At 36.0% G+C, this 16,752-nt stretch overlaps 1 protein-coding gene across 1 annotated transcript in view; it reads right to left on the minus strand.

The window, feature by feature from the left end:
• Nucleotides 1–16,752, minus strand: part of LOC128207465 (cytosolic Fe-S cluster assembly factor nubp1-B-like) — a 24,817-nt gene continuing 8,065 nt past the window's right edge. The window contains exons 4-11 of the mRNA XM_052910403.1: nt 7,707–7,775; nt 7,374–7,406; nt 6,324–6,414; nt 5,973–6,127; nt 2,489–2,599; nt 2,008–2,110; nt 1,645–1,728; nt 1–519 (exon numbers count right to left, since the gene is read on the minus strand). Coding sequence (XP_052766363.1) covers nt 446–519; nt 1,645–1,728; nt 2,008–2,110; nt 2,489–2,599; nt 5,973–6,127; nt 6,324–6,414; nt 7,374–7,406; nt 7,707–7,775 — 720 coding nt within the window. The 3' untranslated portion in view covers nt 1–445. The remainder of the gene's footprint in view (nt 520–1,644; nt 1,729–2,007; nt 2,111–2,488; nt 2,600–5,972; nt 6,128–6,323; nt 6,415–7,373; nt 7,407–7,706; nt 7,776–16,752) is intronic.

Below are 16,752 nucleotides of genomic sequence, written 5' to 3' on the forward strand. Positions count from 1 at the left end.
TAAGGTTTAGACAGTTTTATTTATACATGTATATACATCAAAGATCATATTGTAAGAAAATTTATCACAGCCAATTGGTACAACTTAGAATAAAGATACTTTATGTGATACACAGCAGGATAAACGAAGCTTTCACTTCTTCAGTTAACATTCATAACTCAACAACCTTAACATTTTATATTTATACTAATATGATGGCAGTTTCAGTCACTTAGGTTCCAGGCATATATCAAATTTAGTGAAAAAATATGTTTTGTGTTCAGAATGGCTCATCTCATGATTATGTGTTGGAAAACAGCTAATGTTCACCAGAAAATAGAGATAATAAACTATGTGGAATAAACAATAGTGTGCACACAGTTGTGGTTTTTCATCCTATGTACCATTCCATGAATCACTCGGAGAGGAGTGTTCAGAGCCAGACCCCACCCCAGGAGCAAAATGTTCATAACGTGTCCATCACCTCCCCTGTCTCAGACTCACGCTGCTTCTGCAACTTCTCGCAGTGTTCCTCTATCTCTGACAAAATAAAAACATGGTTAATGGTCTATGATGGGAATCATCAACAGATCAAACAAAACAGTCCCTAGAGCTGGTTAGATGATTTAATGAGTGTAATATAATAAGTTGTGTGGAACAAACTAAAATATTGACACTGGAGACACTTAGCTAATGAATAATGCAAAACAATACCACAGTAAGTAGGGCTTTTGCAATAAATAAAATCAACAATTCCTCAAGTGAATTGATTTGTAATTAAATTGTATAGAAAGTGTGGGGCTTACGGCTCAATAAGAGTGTTATCACTGTGCCATGAAAGCCTCGAAGTAGTTAGTTAAAATGAGCAAAAATGCTGCATATTGCTAGCACTTTCATGGTCCTCGACTTGTTTTGTCCAAAAAAAGAATAACATGCATACCATCTTAATGGCTTTCTAAGTACTTACAAAGTGCCATTAACCTAGCTTGCATACTTCTTGAGTTATTGCAGGAGCCAGTCAAGAAGAGTGATATTTTCAAGTTTTTGTCATCTTAGCTACATTATCTGACTAAAATAAAGTACCTAATCCTCTTTTGCCTTTCTACCGGATACCATCTTTTATTTACCTAGCATGTATAATTACTGAGTTTTTGCAGGATTCAGTCAAAAGGAGTGATATTTTCACTGTTTTTTTTGCCATAGCAACTACAATTTTTGCCAACAAAAACCTTAAAAGAAGTGTATTATCTCCTAATAGTATTTTTCTACATACCAATTTTCATAAATATAAACTAAGGTTTTACACGTTTTAAATTACACGAAGATCATGTCAAAAAGCGGTATTTCCACTATTTTCAGTTTCATTGCTATAACAATTTTTGTCAAACAATAAAATAAAACATCAAGAATATTCTCCGGATAGCCCTTAATCTATCAAGTTTCATTAACCTAGCTGGCATACTTCTTGACATACCGATACTGCAGAATCGTCAAAAACTGGTATTTTCACTATTTCCACAACTTTGTAGTTTCAAAGTTATTGCAGCATCCAGTTTGTCCAAACGACAAACAAACAGACATACAGACAGGCTAAAGGAGGGAAATTTATAGTCCCCCTCCTCTGAAACAGGATTGGGACGAAAAAATAAGTAAAAGTGTGCATACTGCTGATGATGGAGACAAATGCCTGTGTAGCGGGCGAGTCTGGGACATCAGTCAGGTATGACTTCCCTTCGTCACAACAACGACCTGCAGTACAACACAACGTGTTAAGTGAAATGGTTTAAATAACTTGCAGCACTTGTTAAACGATATGTAAGTTTACCGAGGAATGACAAAGGAGGTGCAACAACATTTGAAATGATGCTCAGCAATATCAAATCATAAGAGCAAAGTTCTGATATTTGTATGTTTAAAAGGTTCAACAATGCACATCATGTGTACTTGTACATTTCATTTTTTGAAACTATTAATGTAGCACATGTACCAAATGCTTTGATAAGATGTGTATAAGTACAGAAAGCTTACCTATTCTAGGATCCAGGGGGACCTTCCCCAACAATTGAGTTCCAGAGTCCTGAGCTAACTTCTCCCCTCCACCTGTTGTAGCTGGAAATATCTGAGATTCAGTCTGGAAAAAACAACATATGATGACATTATAAAACTTCAAAATATCGTGTTTGTTTGTTTTTAAATGATACAATTTTATTCTTTTTTTGTATCCTTGACAGTGTATTTTGAAAGAAATGTTAATACAGTTTTCTAAATGGATGTTTATGTTGGAATATAAGTATAATTCATTTTCTTCTTCATAACCGGCCAAATTAATGGTCAGAGCACAGAGTGCCACCATTTCTTACAGTAGGTGAACTGTTAAAATTAAGCACTGAAACAGAGATAAGTAAAAAAATGGAAAGAAGAATTAAATAGTGTCAAAATAGAGATTAGTATTTGTCATAACCAATCTATGATATCCTACTCATAGAAATATGAATCATGTCGTACCCACCTTACAGTTAGGGCAGACAAATCCACTCATGTTCTCCACGATGCCAATCAAGGGCAGCCCAACCTTGTTACAGAAGCTGATCTCCTTCCTCACATCCAGCAGAGCAATCTCCTGTATTTATACAAAATCAAAAAATCAATGTTGTCAGTTTTGATATTAATAGTATAAAGTTTTGTCATACCCAAAGGTCAACCTACAAATTTAAGTTGTATGTATGAGGGCAAATAAAAAGAAACATGTGGAAACTATACATGTTACATTCAATTAAGATAATATTTATGAGTGTCTTCTGTTTAAATGTAAAAACTCATTTCTGTTCTCTGGTTTTGCTTGATGTAGTAGTACTTAAACAAAGTCAGGTAGAACGATAGGGTGCAGCTATATAACGAAAAGTGACCTTGTTTGCAAAAGTGCAAAATCAGCTTTATTCTCTTTTAAAATAAATATATTCATTGTCATTACTTCTTATGACAACTAGAGCTGTCACAGGAGTGACGAATACCCCCAAATGCCGCCTGGACACAGGAATCGCAAACCATTCCTTTGAAAAGAAGCCATAACTCTAAGGTTACTGCACACTGCATCTTCTTTTATCATGCATGTATTGTTTTATTTAAATCTGTTGAGTAATTTAGAAGTTACACTGCTGACAAGAAAAACTAGCCTTTCATGAGTTATCGTCCGGAAACCGTTTTTCTATTTTTAGTAACAGTGACCTTGACCTTGGCCCCACCAGCCCCAATATCGAACTTGACCTGTATCTTCTGATGTTACACCTGTGTACCAAAAATTGTTCAAATCTGTCTAGCCTTTCATGATTTATAGTCCGGAAACCGTTTTTTTCTATTTTTAGTAACAGTGACCTTGACCTTGGCCCCACCAGCCCCAATATCGAACTTGACCTATATCTTCTGATGTTACACCTGTGTACCAAACTGTATCTTCTGATGTTACACCTGTGTACCAAAAATTGTTCAAATCTGTCTAGCCTTTCATGAGTTATCGTCCGGAAACCGTTTTTCTATTTTAAGTAACAGTGACCTTGACCTTGGCCCCACCAGCCCCAATATCAAACTTGACCTGTATTTTCTGATGTTACACCTGTGTACCAAAAATTGTTCAAATCTGTCTAGCCTTTCATGAGTTATCGTCCGGAAACCGTTTTTTAGCTCACCTGTCACGTAGTGACAAGGTGAGCTTTTGTGATCACTCTTCGTCCGTCGTCCGTCCGTCCGTCCGTCCGTCCGTTCACAATTGCTTGTGAACACAATAGAGGTCACAATTTTGACCTAATCTTTATGAAACTTGGTCAGAATGATCATCTCTATAAAATCTAGGTCAAGTTCGATATTGGGTCATCTGGGGTCAAAAACTAGGTCACTAGGTCAATTAGTAGAAAAACCTTGTGAACACATTAGAGGTCACAATTTTAGCCTAATCTCAATGCAACTTGGTCAGAATGATCATCTCTATAAAATTTAGGTCAAGTTTAATATTGGGTCATCCGCGGTCAATAACTAGGTCACTAGGTCAATTAGTAGAAAAACCTTGTGAACACAATAGAGGTCACAATTTTAGCCTAATCTCAATGCAACTTGGTCAGAATGATCATCGCTATAAAATGTAGGTCAAGTTTGATATTGGGTCATTCACGGTCAATAACTAGGTCACTAGGTCAATTAGTACAAAAACCTTGTGAACACAATAGAGGTCACAATTTTAGCCTAATCTCAATGCAACTTGGTCAGAATTATCATCTCTATAAAATCTAGGTCAAGTTCGATATTGGGTCATCTGCGGTCAATAACTAGGTCACTAGGTCAATTAGTACAAAAACCTTGTGAACACAATAGAGGTCACAATTTTAGGCTAATCTTAATGCAACTTGGTCAGAATGATCATCTCTATAAAATCTGGGTCAAGTTCGATATTGGGTCATACGCAGTCAATAACTAGGTCACTAGGTCAATTATTAGAAAAACCTTGTGAACAAAATAGAGGTCACAATTTTAGCCTTATCTTGATGAAACTTGGTCAGAATGATCATCTTAACATAAGCTAGGTCAAGTTCCATATTGGGTCAACCCAGGTCAAAAACTAGGTCACTAGGTCAATTAGTAGAAAAACCTTGTGAACACAATAGAGGTCACAATTTTAGGCTTAACTCAATTCAACTTGGTCAGAATGATCATCTCTAGAAAAATTTAGGTCAAGTTCGATGTTGGGTCATTCGCGGTCAATAACTAGGTCACTAGGTCAATTAGTATAGAAACCTTGTGAACACAATAGAGGTCACAACTTAAGCCTAATCTAAATGTAACTTGGTCAGAATGATCATCTCTATAAAATCTAGGTCAAGTTCGATATTGGGTCATTTACCGTCAATAACTAGGTCAATAGGTCAATTAGTAGAAAAACCTTGTGAACACAATAGAGGTCACAATTTTAGCCTAATGTTAATGCAACTTGGTCAGAATGATCATCTCTATAAAATCTGGGTCATGTTCGATATTGGGTCATCCGCAGTCAATAACTAGGTCACTAGGTCAGATATTAGAAAAACCTTATGAACACAATACCAATGTGCAGTATATCACAGGTGAGCGATTCAGGGCCATTTGGCCCTCTTGTCTATTTTTAGTAACAGTGACCTTGACCGTAACAGTGACCTTGACCTTGGCCCCACCAGCCCCAATATTGAACTTGACCTGTATCTTCTGATGTTACACCTGTGTACCAAAAATTGTTCAAATCTGTCTAGCCTTTCATGAGTCATCGTCCGGAAACCATGAAAAGCGACAGACCGACCGACCGACAAGCTCACTCCTATATACCCCCCCAAACTTCGTTTGTGGGGGTATAATGACAAAGTATAGTTGCTATAAGGCCACCCATTACAATATACAGAAAAACAGTATCAATTAATTGACAATTTTATGCAACAGTACAGTGAAACACTGAAACAAATTATGTTTTTTATATGGATAGTGATTTTAGAATTTCATTCAGAAAGCCATACTTTTCTTTTATTAAATGCATGGTAAAAATATGTTGAGACACCTTTAACTATAGCAACATAAGATGATGACATGAGTATTCTAAACTTGTGACTTTTATACCTTTTTGTTATCATATGATTTGACAGTACAATTTATCACTTGAGCAATGCAGACTCTCCCAAACATACTAAACCACTAAAGTGCTCATCTGATGTGCAAGGGGTGCACATAGCACTTAAGCAAAGCCAACTCTCCCTGACATACTGAACCACTGAAGTGCTCATCTGAGGTGTTAGAGGCTTGTTTAACACTTATGCAACGCCGACTCTCCCTGACATACTGAACCACTGAAGTGCTCATCTGAGGTGCTAGGGGCTTGTTAATCACTTAATCAATGCAGACTCCATGAGATACTGAATCAATAAAGGTTCATCCTCTGGGCTTCCAGGAGTGTGTCTATCGCAAAAATAAAAAATAAGACTCACTTGAGGGGTGGTGACAATCACTGCTCCGTCTACATTGGCCTCACTGAGATACTGAACCACTGAAAGATGCTCGTCTGAGGTACCAGGAGGTGTGTCTATCACAAGGTAGTCCACCTCTCCCCAGTCTACATCCTTCAGGAACTGCTTTATTAGCCCTATAAAAACAAACAACAGAAAACATTAACCAACTTAATAATATTAATAAATAAAATGGTCTAATGGCCTTTTACAAAGCCAAAGCTCATACCTACCTAGGAGATATATCACTAGATAATATGTTTTGAAAATGGTACATTCTTTATATTCATTTGACGCTGAAAAGTTGTCATATTGATTAACAATATTGCCCACCATTTTTCTTAGGCCCTCTCCAGATGACAGCATCGTCAGGGCCAGACAGGAGAAATCCCACAGACATCACAGCCAGGTTGTCTGTCACATACTGCAACACAGGGGAAAGAACTCTTTTATGATTGAATTTACATTATCCTTTGGACTTTTTATTACTTCCCTTTCTTTACACTTTGGCACTAAAATCAAGGCAAGAGTAAACTCATCAAGAGTAAACAGACTGCAATGTCATGACAGGCTAAATATCTCTAGATATTAGAAACATCAACAAAACATAACTTCATGAAATGGTGGAACCATGAATTGTGAACCAATGTGCTCAATGCTTGTATGTTCAAGTAAACCTTTAAAATTTTTGGAAACTGTCAAAAATAGTTTGAAATAAGATTGGCAGACTAGAAAATTTGCTCGATCAAAAAAACAGTGACATATAATTTCTGAAATTGAAAATGAATACATATACAAGATTTGGTCTGGTGGATAAATGCTTAACATGCAAGTGTTTACTCACATCAAATCACTATTTTTAAATTTATACAAGTTTTAAAGTTAAGTATACAAGTTTATACTCATATTCAAACACAGTGAGACTGCAACATGTCGTATCATAATTAATGGCTTAATAAGTTTTCTGTAACGAAGGCTTACAACTGACTAAACATTCAATGAGCATACGTATTGAGTAATACATGTACATTAATCTGGTAAGGCTATCAGTTAACAGGCAATAATCTTAAACCTTCTGATAATCCGAGCCCTCAATTGTACATTTTAAAATACAATGAATACCACAACCTTTAATTTCTCCTTCAAAACTATGAATTAAGACGCTTTGAAATGCTATGAATTGATTTAACAAGAGGCGGCACTTTCACTGTAGTTTAACAGTGTTATAAAATGTAGTTTAACAATGTAATAAAATGAAATTAACAAGCCAATGAAAAAAATCAATGAACTACAATCATTCTGTCTCAACTTGATAATATCTTTGTTTATTTCAGACAGTAAGAAAACTCAATTATATGCTTATGTCTTCCTTGGTTTACTTACCACCGGGGACCATCCAGATCCACTATTGTGTACCTGTAGACAGACAAGCAAAAATCTCCATATTTTTCACATTTTATTTCAAAGTAGGCACATCATTTAAAAATAATTGTATTTTTTTTTCAATATTATTTTCTAGGAGCTTACAATTTTCAGTAAATTGAAAAGGGATTTTTATTAGTTTCTAATGCTCAATTGCCTGGTTACCACTGTAATACAAATTAGGGCATTAAGCCCAAAGTAAGCACTTATAAAGTTATATAAAGCTTTATATTCAAATGTCACTTTGGTGTGTGTAGATAATACATGAAAAATGGACAAGACACCATCAATTACCTGTTCTCCCTCAACGCCCAGGATACGAGGCATGGATGGGCCACAGATGTCTACATCCAACACTGCAATCTGCAAATAGAGACCAGCAACATCACCAGCAGCTACTTCAGCAACACCAGTACCACAAATTACCGTCATCTTCACTGTTGAAATATCATCCATAGAAAAAGTACCAGTGTTCAATTGAATCAAGACTTGTAGTTGTAGAAGTAGTCAGCATTAGCAAAAAAGTGGTGGGAGTTGCAGTGGCAGTACTAGTAGAAGTAGGAGTAATAGTAACAGCAGTAGAAAATGTGTCAACAGCAGCAGTACTAGAAGAAGTAGGATTACTAGTAACAGCAGTAGAAAATGTGTCAGCAGCAGCGGTACTAGTAAAAGTAGGATTACTAGTAACAGCAGAACAAATTGTGTCAGCAGCAGCAGTACTAGTAGAAGTAGGATTACTAGTAACAGCAGTAGAAATTGTGTCAGCAGCAGCGGTACTAGTAGAAGTAGGATTACTAGTAACAGCAGTAGAAATTGTGTCAGCAGCAGCGGTACTAGTAGAAGTAGGATTACTAGTAACAGCAGTAGAAATTGTGTCAGCAGCAGCAGTACTAGTAGAAGTAGGATTACTAGTAACAGCAGTAAAAATTGTGTCAGCAGCAGCGGTACTAGTAGAAGTAGGATTACTAGTAACAGCAGTAGAAATTGTGTCAGCAGCAGCAGTACTAGTAGAAGTAGGATTACTAGTAACAGCAGTAGAAATTGTGTCAGCAGCAGCAATACTAGTAGAAGTAGGATTACTAGTAACAGCAGTAGAAATTGTGTCAGCAGCAGCGGTACTAGTAGAAGTAGGATTACTAGTAACAGCAGTAAAAATTGTGTCAGCAGCAGCAGTACTAGTAGAAGTAGGATTACTAGTAACAGCAGTAGAAATTGTGTCAGCAGCAGCGGTACTAGTAGAAGTAGGATTACTAGTAACAGCAGTAGAAATTGTGTCAGCAGCAGCAATACTAGTAGAAGTAGGATTACTAGTAACAGCAGTAAAAATTGTGTCAGCAGCAGCAGTACTAGTAGAAGTAGGATTACTAGTAACAGCAGTAGAAATTGTGTCAGCAGCAGCAATACTAGTAGAAGTAGGATTACTAGTAACAGCAGTAGAAATTGTGTCAGCAGCAGCGGTACTAGTAGAAGTAGGATTACTAGTAACAGCAGTAGAAATTGTGTCAGCAGCAGCAGTACTAGTAGAAGTAGGATTACTAGTAACAGCAGTAAAAATTGTGTCAGCAGCAGCAGTACTAGTAGAAGTAGGGTTACTAGTAACAGCAGAACAAATTGTGTCAGCAGCAGCGGTACTAGTAGAAGTAGGATTACTAGTAACAGCAGAACAAATTGTGTCAGCAGCAGCAGTACTAGTAGAAGTAGGATTACTAGTAACAGCAGAACAAATTGTGTCAGCAGCAGCAGTACTAGTAGAAGTAGGATTACTAGTAACAGCAGAACAAATTGTGTCAGCAGCAGCAGTACTAGTAGAAGTAGGATTACTAGTAACAGCAGTAGAAATTGTGTCAGCAGCAGCAGTACTAGTAGAAGTAGGATTACTAGTAACAGCAGTAAAAATTGTGTCAGCAGCAGCGGTACTAGTAGAAGTAGGATTACTAGTAACAGCAGTAGAAATTGTGTCAGCAGCAGCAGTACTAGTAGAAGTAGGATTACTAGTAACAGCAGTAAAAATTGTGTCAGCAGCAGCGGTACTAGTAGAAGTAGGATTACTAGTAACAGCAGTAGAAATTGTGTCAGCAGCAGCAGTACTAGTAGAAGTAGGATTACTAGTAACAGCAGTAGAAATTGTGTCAGCAGCAGCAGTACTAGTAGAAGTAGGATTACTAGTAACAGCAGTAGAAATTGTGTCAGCAGCAGCAATACTAGTAGAAGTAGGATTACTAGTAACAGCAGAACAAATTGTGTCAGCAGCAGCGGTACTAGTAGAAGTAGGATTACTAGTAACAGCAGTAAAAATTGTGTCAGCAGCAGCGGTACTAGTAGAAGTAGGATTACTAGTAACAGCAGTAGAAATTGTGTCAGCAGCAGCGGTACTAGTAGAAGTAGGATTACTAGTAACAGCAGTAGAAATTGTGTCAGCAGCAGCAATACTAGTAGAAGTAGGATTACTAGTAACAGCAGTAAAAATTGTGTCAGCAGCAGCAGTACTAGTAGAAGTAGGATTACTAGTAACAGCAGTAGAAATTGTGTCAGCAGCAGCAATACTAGTAGAAGTAGGATTACTAGTAACAGCAGTAGAAATTGTGTCAGCAGCAGCGGTACTAGTAGAAGTAGGATTACTAGTAACAGCAGTAGAAATTGTGTCAGCAGCAGCAGTACTAGTAGAAGTAGGATTACTAGTAACAGCAGTAAAAATTGTGTCAGCAGCAGCGGTACTAGTAGAAGTAGGATTACTAGTAACAGCAGTAGAAATTGTGTCAGCAGCAGCGGTACTAGTAGAAGTAGGATTACTAGTAACAGCAGAACAAATTGTGTCAGCAGCAGCAGTACTAGTAGAAGTAGGGTTACTAGTAACAGCAGAACAAATTGTGTCAGCAGCAGCGGTACTAGTAGAAGTAGGATTACTAGTAACAGCAGAACAAATTGTGTCAGCAGCAGCAGTACTAGTAGAAGTAGGATTACTAGTAACAGCAGAACAAATTGTGTCAGCAGCAGCAGTACTAGTAGAAGTAGGATTACTAGTAACAGCAGAACAAATTGTGTCAGCAGCAGCAGTACTAGTAGAAGTAGGATTACTAGTAACAGCAGTAGAAATTGTGTCAGCAGCAGCAGTACTAGTAGAAGTAGGATTACTAGTAACAGCAGTAGAAATTGTGTCAGCAGCAGCAGTACTAGTAGAAGTAGGATTACTAGTAACAGCAGTAAAAATTGTGTCAGCAGCAGCGGTACTAGTAGAAGTAGGATTACTAGTAACAGCAGTAGAAATTGTGTCAGCAGCAGCAGTACTAGTAGAAGTAGGATTACTAGTAACAGCAGTAAAAATTGTGTCAGCAGCAGCGGTACTAGTAGAAGTAGGATTACTAGTAACAGCAGTAGAAATTGTTTCAGCAGCAGCAGTACTAGTAGAAGTAGGATTACTAGTAACAGCAGTAGAAATTGTTTCAGCAGCAGCAGTACTAGTAGAAGTAGGATTACTAGTAACAGCAGTAGAAATTGTGTCAGCAGCAGCGGTACTAGTAGAAGTAGGATTACTAGTAACAGCAGTAAAAATTGTGTCAGCAGCAGCGGTACTATTAGAAGTAGGATTACTAGTAACAGCAGTAGAAATTGTGTCAGCAGCAGCGGTACTAGTAGAAGTAGGATTACTAGTAACAGCAGTAGAAATTGTTTCAGCAGCAGCAGTACTAGTAGAAGTAGGATTACTAGTAACAGCAGTAGAAATTGTGTCAGCAGCAGCGGTACTTGTAGAAGTAGGATTACTAGTAACAGCAGTAAAAATTGTGTCAGCAGCAGCGGTACTAGTAGAAGTAGGATTACTAGTAACAGCAGTAGAAATTGTTTCAGCAGCAGCAGTACTAGTAGAAGTAGGATTAATAGTAACAGCAGTAAAAATTGTGTCAGCAGCAGCAGTACTAGTAGAAGTAGGATTACTAGTAACAGCAGAACAAATTGTGTCAGCAGCAGCGGTACTAGTAGAAGTAGGATTAATAGTAACAGCAGAACAAATTGTGTCAGCAGCAGCGGTACTAGTAGAAGTAGGATTAATAGTAACAGCAGAACAAATTGTGTCAGCAGCAGCGGTACTAGTAGAAGTAGGATTAATAGTAACAGCAGTAGAAATTGTGTCAGCAGCAGCGGTACTAGTAGAAGTAGGATTAATAGTAACAGCAGTAGAAATTGTGTCAGCAGCAGCGGTACTAGTAGAAGTAGGATTAATAGTAACAGCAGTAGAAATTGTGTCAGCAGCAGCGGTACTAGTAGAAGTAGGATTAATAGTAACAGCAGTAGAAATTGTGTCAGCAGCAGCGGTACTAGCAGAAGTAGGATTAATAGTAACAGCAGTAGAAATTGTTTCAGCAGCAGCAGTACTAGTAGAAGTAGGATTACTAGTAACAGCAGAACAAATTGTGTCAGCAGCAGCGGTACTAGTATTAGTAGGATTAATAGACCCAAAGAATTACTGAATATCAATAAATCAATAAAAATATAAATGACAATTTTAAATAAAGACTCATTTTTAGACGGTTTATTGAACGAGCAAATAATCCCATCAGACAAGGGGGAAATAAAACCTAACAGCATTATTGCCATCTATAAATATTTGATTCATGTCAACAAAGGAAAATATTCTCATCAATGGGCAAACAGACATTCTGTTCTGTTGCAACTTATTCATGGTTTATACTATAAAACAGCTAGAACAAATGAATATATAGCCATCAATATTTAAGTAATCTCACATCATAGTTTATGGCAATGGGGTTGTTGCCAACATAATGCTGTACACTGAGACATTGTTTTACTGGGCAACCATGTTAGACTACTGATAATATAGATTAACCATAAAAGAGAATAGAAAATGCGTAACAGCAAGCCTTCAACACCATCCTGAATCTATTAAGCTTTCTTAAATCCTTATTCACATGCCAAATTTTATGAAAGCTACTATGTCACTTTATTCAGGTAATTTTCAGGTTAGAAAAGTTAAAGGAGTCCCATGATCAAGGCATTAAATTCCTGGTCACTTATAAAATGATACAGTATGTCCATACAAAGACATTATAAATGATCTGTTTTTGCTTTCATTACTAGAAACAAGAGTTCCAAATAAGAGCAATGCAAATGCTTGAATAGTTTTTTTTAGTCAGGCAAAAGGGGCATAACTTGAAAGTATGAGTTATGGGCCTTGCTACACATGAGCACATTTTTACTGGTAATAAATGTACAAACTTTTATTATCTTGAACTGTTTATTGAACAAGTGATTGTCAAGTTTAAAGTTTTTGCATTATTTTTTTCAATTATCTAGGGGAATAACTTAAACAATTTTTCAAGCAAAGAGTTGTGGGCCTTATTACAAATGCATAAATTGTCACTGGTAAAATGTATACCAATTTCCAGGTACATACCATAAATGATCATGAAGTTATGGCAAAGTTGAAATTTTTGCATGTTCAAATTATAAAGGGACATAACTTGAAAGCTTTGCAATATATCTCTGTCTTATCTTTGACTTCCTGTGTATAATGTTTTATTTAAATATCTGGAAAAGTAAAAGTAATAAAATCTCAGACTAACAGTCATGTTTTCATGGCAAAGACAACAATGCTAAGGCTAGCTTGATTGTTATTTTTTTTCAAAAACAACACTCTCAGTTGCATCAACATTATAATGTAAATGTCTTTGTATAGGACACACTTTTCCCCCTAGAATTCCCCCCCAAAAATGCCTGCGTCTTATCTATGGTATTAAGCTTCTCGCAGTCTTTTTGCAAGTCAATTTCAGGCTGAATTTGGCTCTCCAGATAAAAGAATGTGGAAAAAAAGTTTGTTTACTTAATTTCAAAGGGATGTAACTGACATTGACTCGATTGAGTTATATCGGCAGTGATAAATCGGGATATGGTGAGTAAAAAAAAGTTTGTTATATTAAATATTTCTTCCGATATTGTACAATTAGAATTTACGCAAAATCATTCAGTACTTAAATAACAAAATTTAATAAACATGCATACTGTGATGTTCATGCTACATTACGGTAACTGGATTGCCTGTTAAGTTGAATTAAGCTTAATATTGTCCATCTACAATGAAAACTAGACGGTTGTTTCCAAGTTAGTTGGTTTTGGAAACAAAATAAGATATCCCCACCCCTTTTTTTTTTCAATCTGTTCTACCACATTTGATGTTGGAAGATATGGAGCAGATTGTGACTAGTTATTGAAGATGAAGATTTTACGCAAATTTCATTAAACCCTTTCAAGGGGATTGGGAGATAAAGAGCCGACATGTTATCTATAGCTTGAACCTTCGACCCTTGATCTTGAGCTGGGGCACCTGGAATGTGGGTTCTGCATGTCTTGTAAATGAAGTTAACATTTTACCCAAGTTTCATGAAATTCCTTCAAGTAGCTTACGAACTATGAAGAGGACAAAAAATCTTTTGATCACATGTTTGACTTGAACTGTGACCTTAATCTTTAGCTAGAGCCCCTGAACGGTGGGTTCTGCATGTTGTCTTGATGTAGTGAATATTTCATATGATTGGCGCCGCACTGTAGTGCACGCCTATTATGGAATGGGAATTTATTTTAGTTAGTGGTAGGAGCGGTTTTTAAGTTGATTGACAGTTGGGTTTTACTGTTATTTTATTATGATTAAAAAATGCAAATGGATGGCGATTGCATGGGTGTTAAAAAAAAATGCTAAAAATGCTATTTATGGTTGAATAGATTGTCTTCAATTTATCTTCAAAACATTATATCGGAAGAACGACAAATAAGTTTAATAACTGTTCCCGTTTCGTTTACGTTTTCTGATTGGTTAACTGTAATATCATGTGGCGGAAATGTAAATATTTGGAGGAGTTCCGAATGAAATGTAAAATGTGTGGACCGGTAATTATGTGAATGGGAATAATTATGTTTTATGTTGTTTTGTTATGTTTACTGCATTAATAAACCATGAGGTAAGCTGTTTTCTTTAATTTAATCGATATTGGAATTAATTGTTCACCTAACTTTATTTGTTAATGTGTTGAAGGTGACATTAGTAAAATTTTATTACGACTGCCCCTGAGTTGTTTTATTTTTTAGAACACTACACATATCCGGATGTTGCTATTTTTAGAACCAGAAGGTATTTCCCCGCTATTCATAGGTCAATAATGGAATTTCTACATCGTCGATTTATAGTTGGAAACTCAGTGAAGTTTTGTCATGAATATACGTTTAAAATAAGTAAAAACTAAAAGTGCACACTGACAGTTGATTACGATACATCTAACAATTTGAGTCATTACAGTAAAACATGGATTATAAGTGAATTATACGCGTAAGAGAAGATTTTCTGTCGAAAAAACCAATGTCAACAATCAGCATGGAACTGGGATATTCGTATCAAAGGGCTATTCATGTAAGTATCCTTGAGTAGTTGTGTAAGTTTATGTGTTCAAAAATGTTTGTTTTTTAATTTCTTTGGAATTCTTAAATCATTTTTATTTGCTTAATGTTAAGACAGCATTTTAATATTTCTACATGTTCTATAAATATACATGTTACATACTTTACGTCTACTTATAATGCACCAGTCAATTGTAACCACGCCCCCCCCAAAGGTCCGAGGAATAGCTGGGACTTTGACTTTCTGTCCAGGCAACCCCGGGTAAAATCCTCGTCCTGCGGGGACGAACTGATGGTCAAATCCTCGCCATATGCCCCGTACCCCAGGGAGCCTGGGTAAGGCATATTCCCTGCTATATTTTGCTCAAAGACAAAACCACCGCATTCACCTGGCATTGCGAGGCCACCTGAAAGGTAAAAACACAGCCCATTTCCCCAGCTTTCCCCGGCATATCCCCAGACCTAGGGGCCGTGGTTACAATTGACTGGTGCATCATGTACATATTACATATTTTTAAATGTACATCATTTATGTATATGATATGAGTATGTAATCTTTTATTTGTTTTATCTTAGAAAAATATTAGACTTAAAAATACCCATTATTTGTTTACAAACTGCATATTTTCAAAATAAACCGGTATTAAAAGATGTACATGGTTTCGGGCTGGAAGCCACAACAGCTTGGACACAAGCGTCATTCATTTGCTTGGTGAAGGTCTCGTTGAAAGCCATACTGTTGTGAATCATTATCAACCAAATGCACAACAACACACATTTGTGCCTACCAACCCTTACTCTTGGCTAAAACGGATATTAGTGCAGAATGTATAATTAATACATGTGCATTTGTATTTTACAGTTGTAGTTTCTGTTGGTTGATAATCAGAAGTCTAATTTCTTTCAGGCAGGAAAAGGACTGAATATTACTATTATATGAAGAATTCCAGCCTGCATTAAATACTTTGTTGGATCATTGAGACAGATTTGACATCCATGTCTATCCACAAGCCAGTCACATCTGATAGAGATGATGTGAGTATTTCATATAAAACATATTTGAGTTGGTGTTTGTTGTTTTATAAACTCACTGTTTTCAATAATCCAGTGGTGGTGGTGGTGGTGATGGTGGTGGTGATGATGAATTTCATTGATAAATTTAGTAATTTTCTTTATATTATATACATGTATGTATCAGCTTATTGTTGTTGTTTTTAAATAATGTTGAGAAATATTAAACTGTTAATATTTTATTTTGTATATGTATGGCAGTATTATTATATATATACGAATTAGTTAGAAAGTATTTTTTTTCTTTTACAGCACTAAACATTCTAGATGGGTAAAGAACCTGAAGGGGCATGAAAACCAAATCAGCATTGACTCAGCATTGAGTAATTTTCATCTGTGCACACACTACAAGTACAAACACATGGGAACAAACCAAACTTCAAATGTTGAAGAGTGAAGAATTATTGTGAAAAATTCTAAATGTTAGAATACCATTGACTAAATAAAACAAATAGACATTGATTACCAACAGAGACTGTTTACATGTTAAAATATTAAAAAGACATTAGTTGAGAACTTTCACTCTGACATTTTTGGAGGGGCATTACCGCCTACTTAGTCTTCTTGTTTCTTTACATATTTTAATTTAAAAGTACATTCATTGTTTTTAAATCTGAATTCTGAGTTAGTATCACAAGTAAAATTCATTTATTTGAATGATTACATTTTATGAATAAGTCCAATTAAGCTTTTTACGAGAAAAAGGTTGATTTTTAAGCATTTTATTAGTTATAAAAATGTATAATTACATGACATTATGTATATTTCCTTCAAAACTGAATGGTAAACTATCATAAATTGTCTTTTAAATTGTTCATTAGACATCATAGAAAATATTTAAAATGATTTCAGCAGGTTGTCTTGTTATTAA

The sequence above is a fragment of the Mya arenaria genome, chromosome 2 (genome assembly GCF_026914265.1).
Source record: "Mya arenaria isolate MELC-2E11 chromosome 2, ASM2691426v1".
NCBI lineage: Eukaryota > Metazoa > Mollusca > Bivalvia > Myida > Myidae > Mya > Mya arenaria.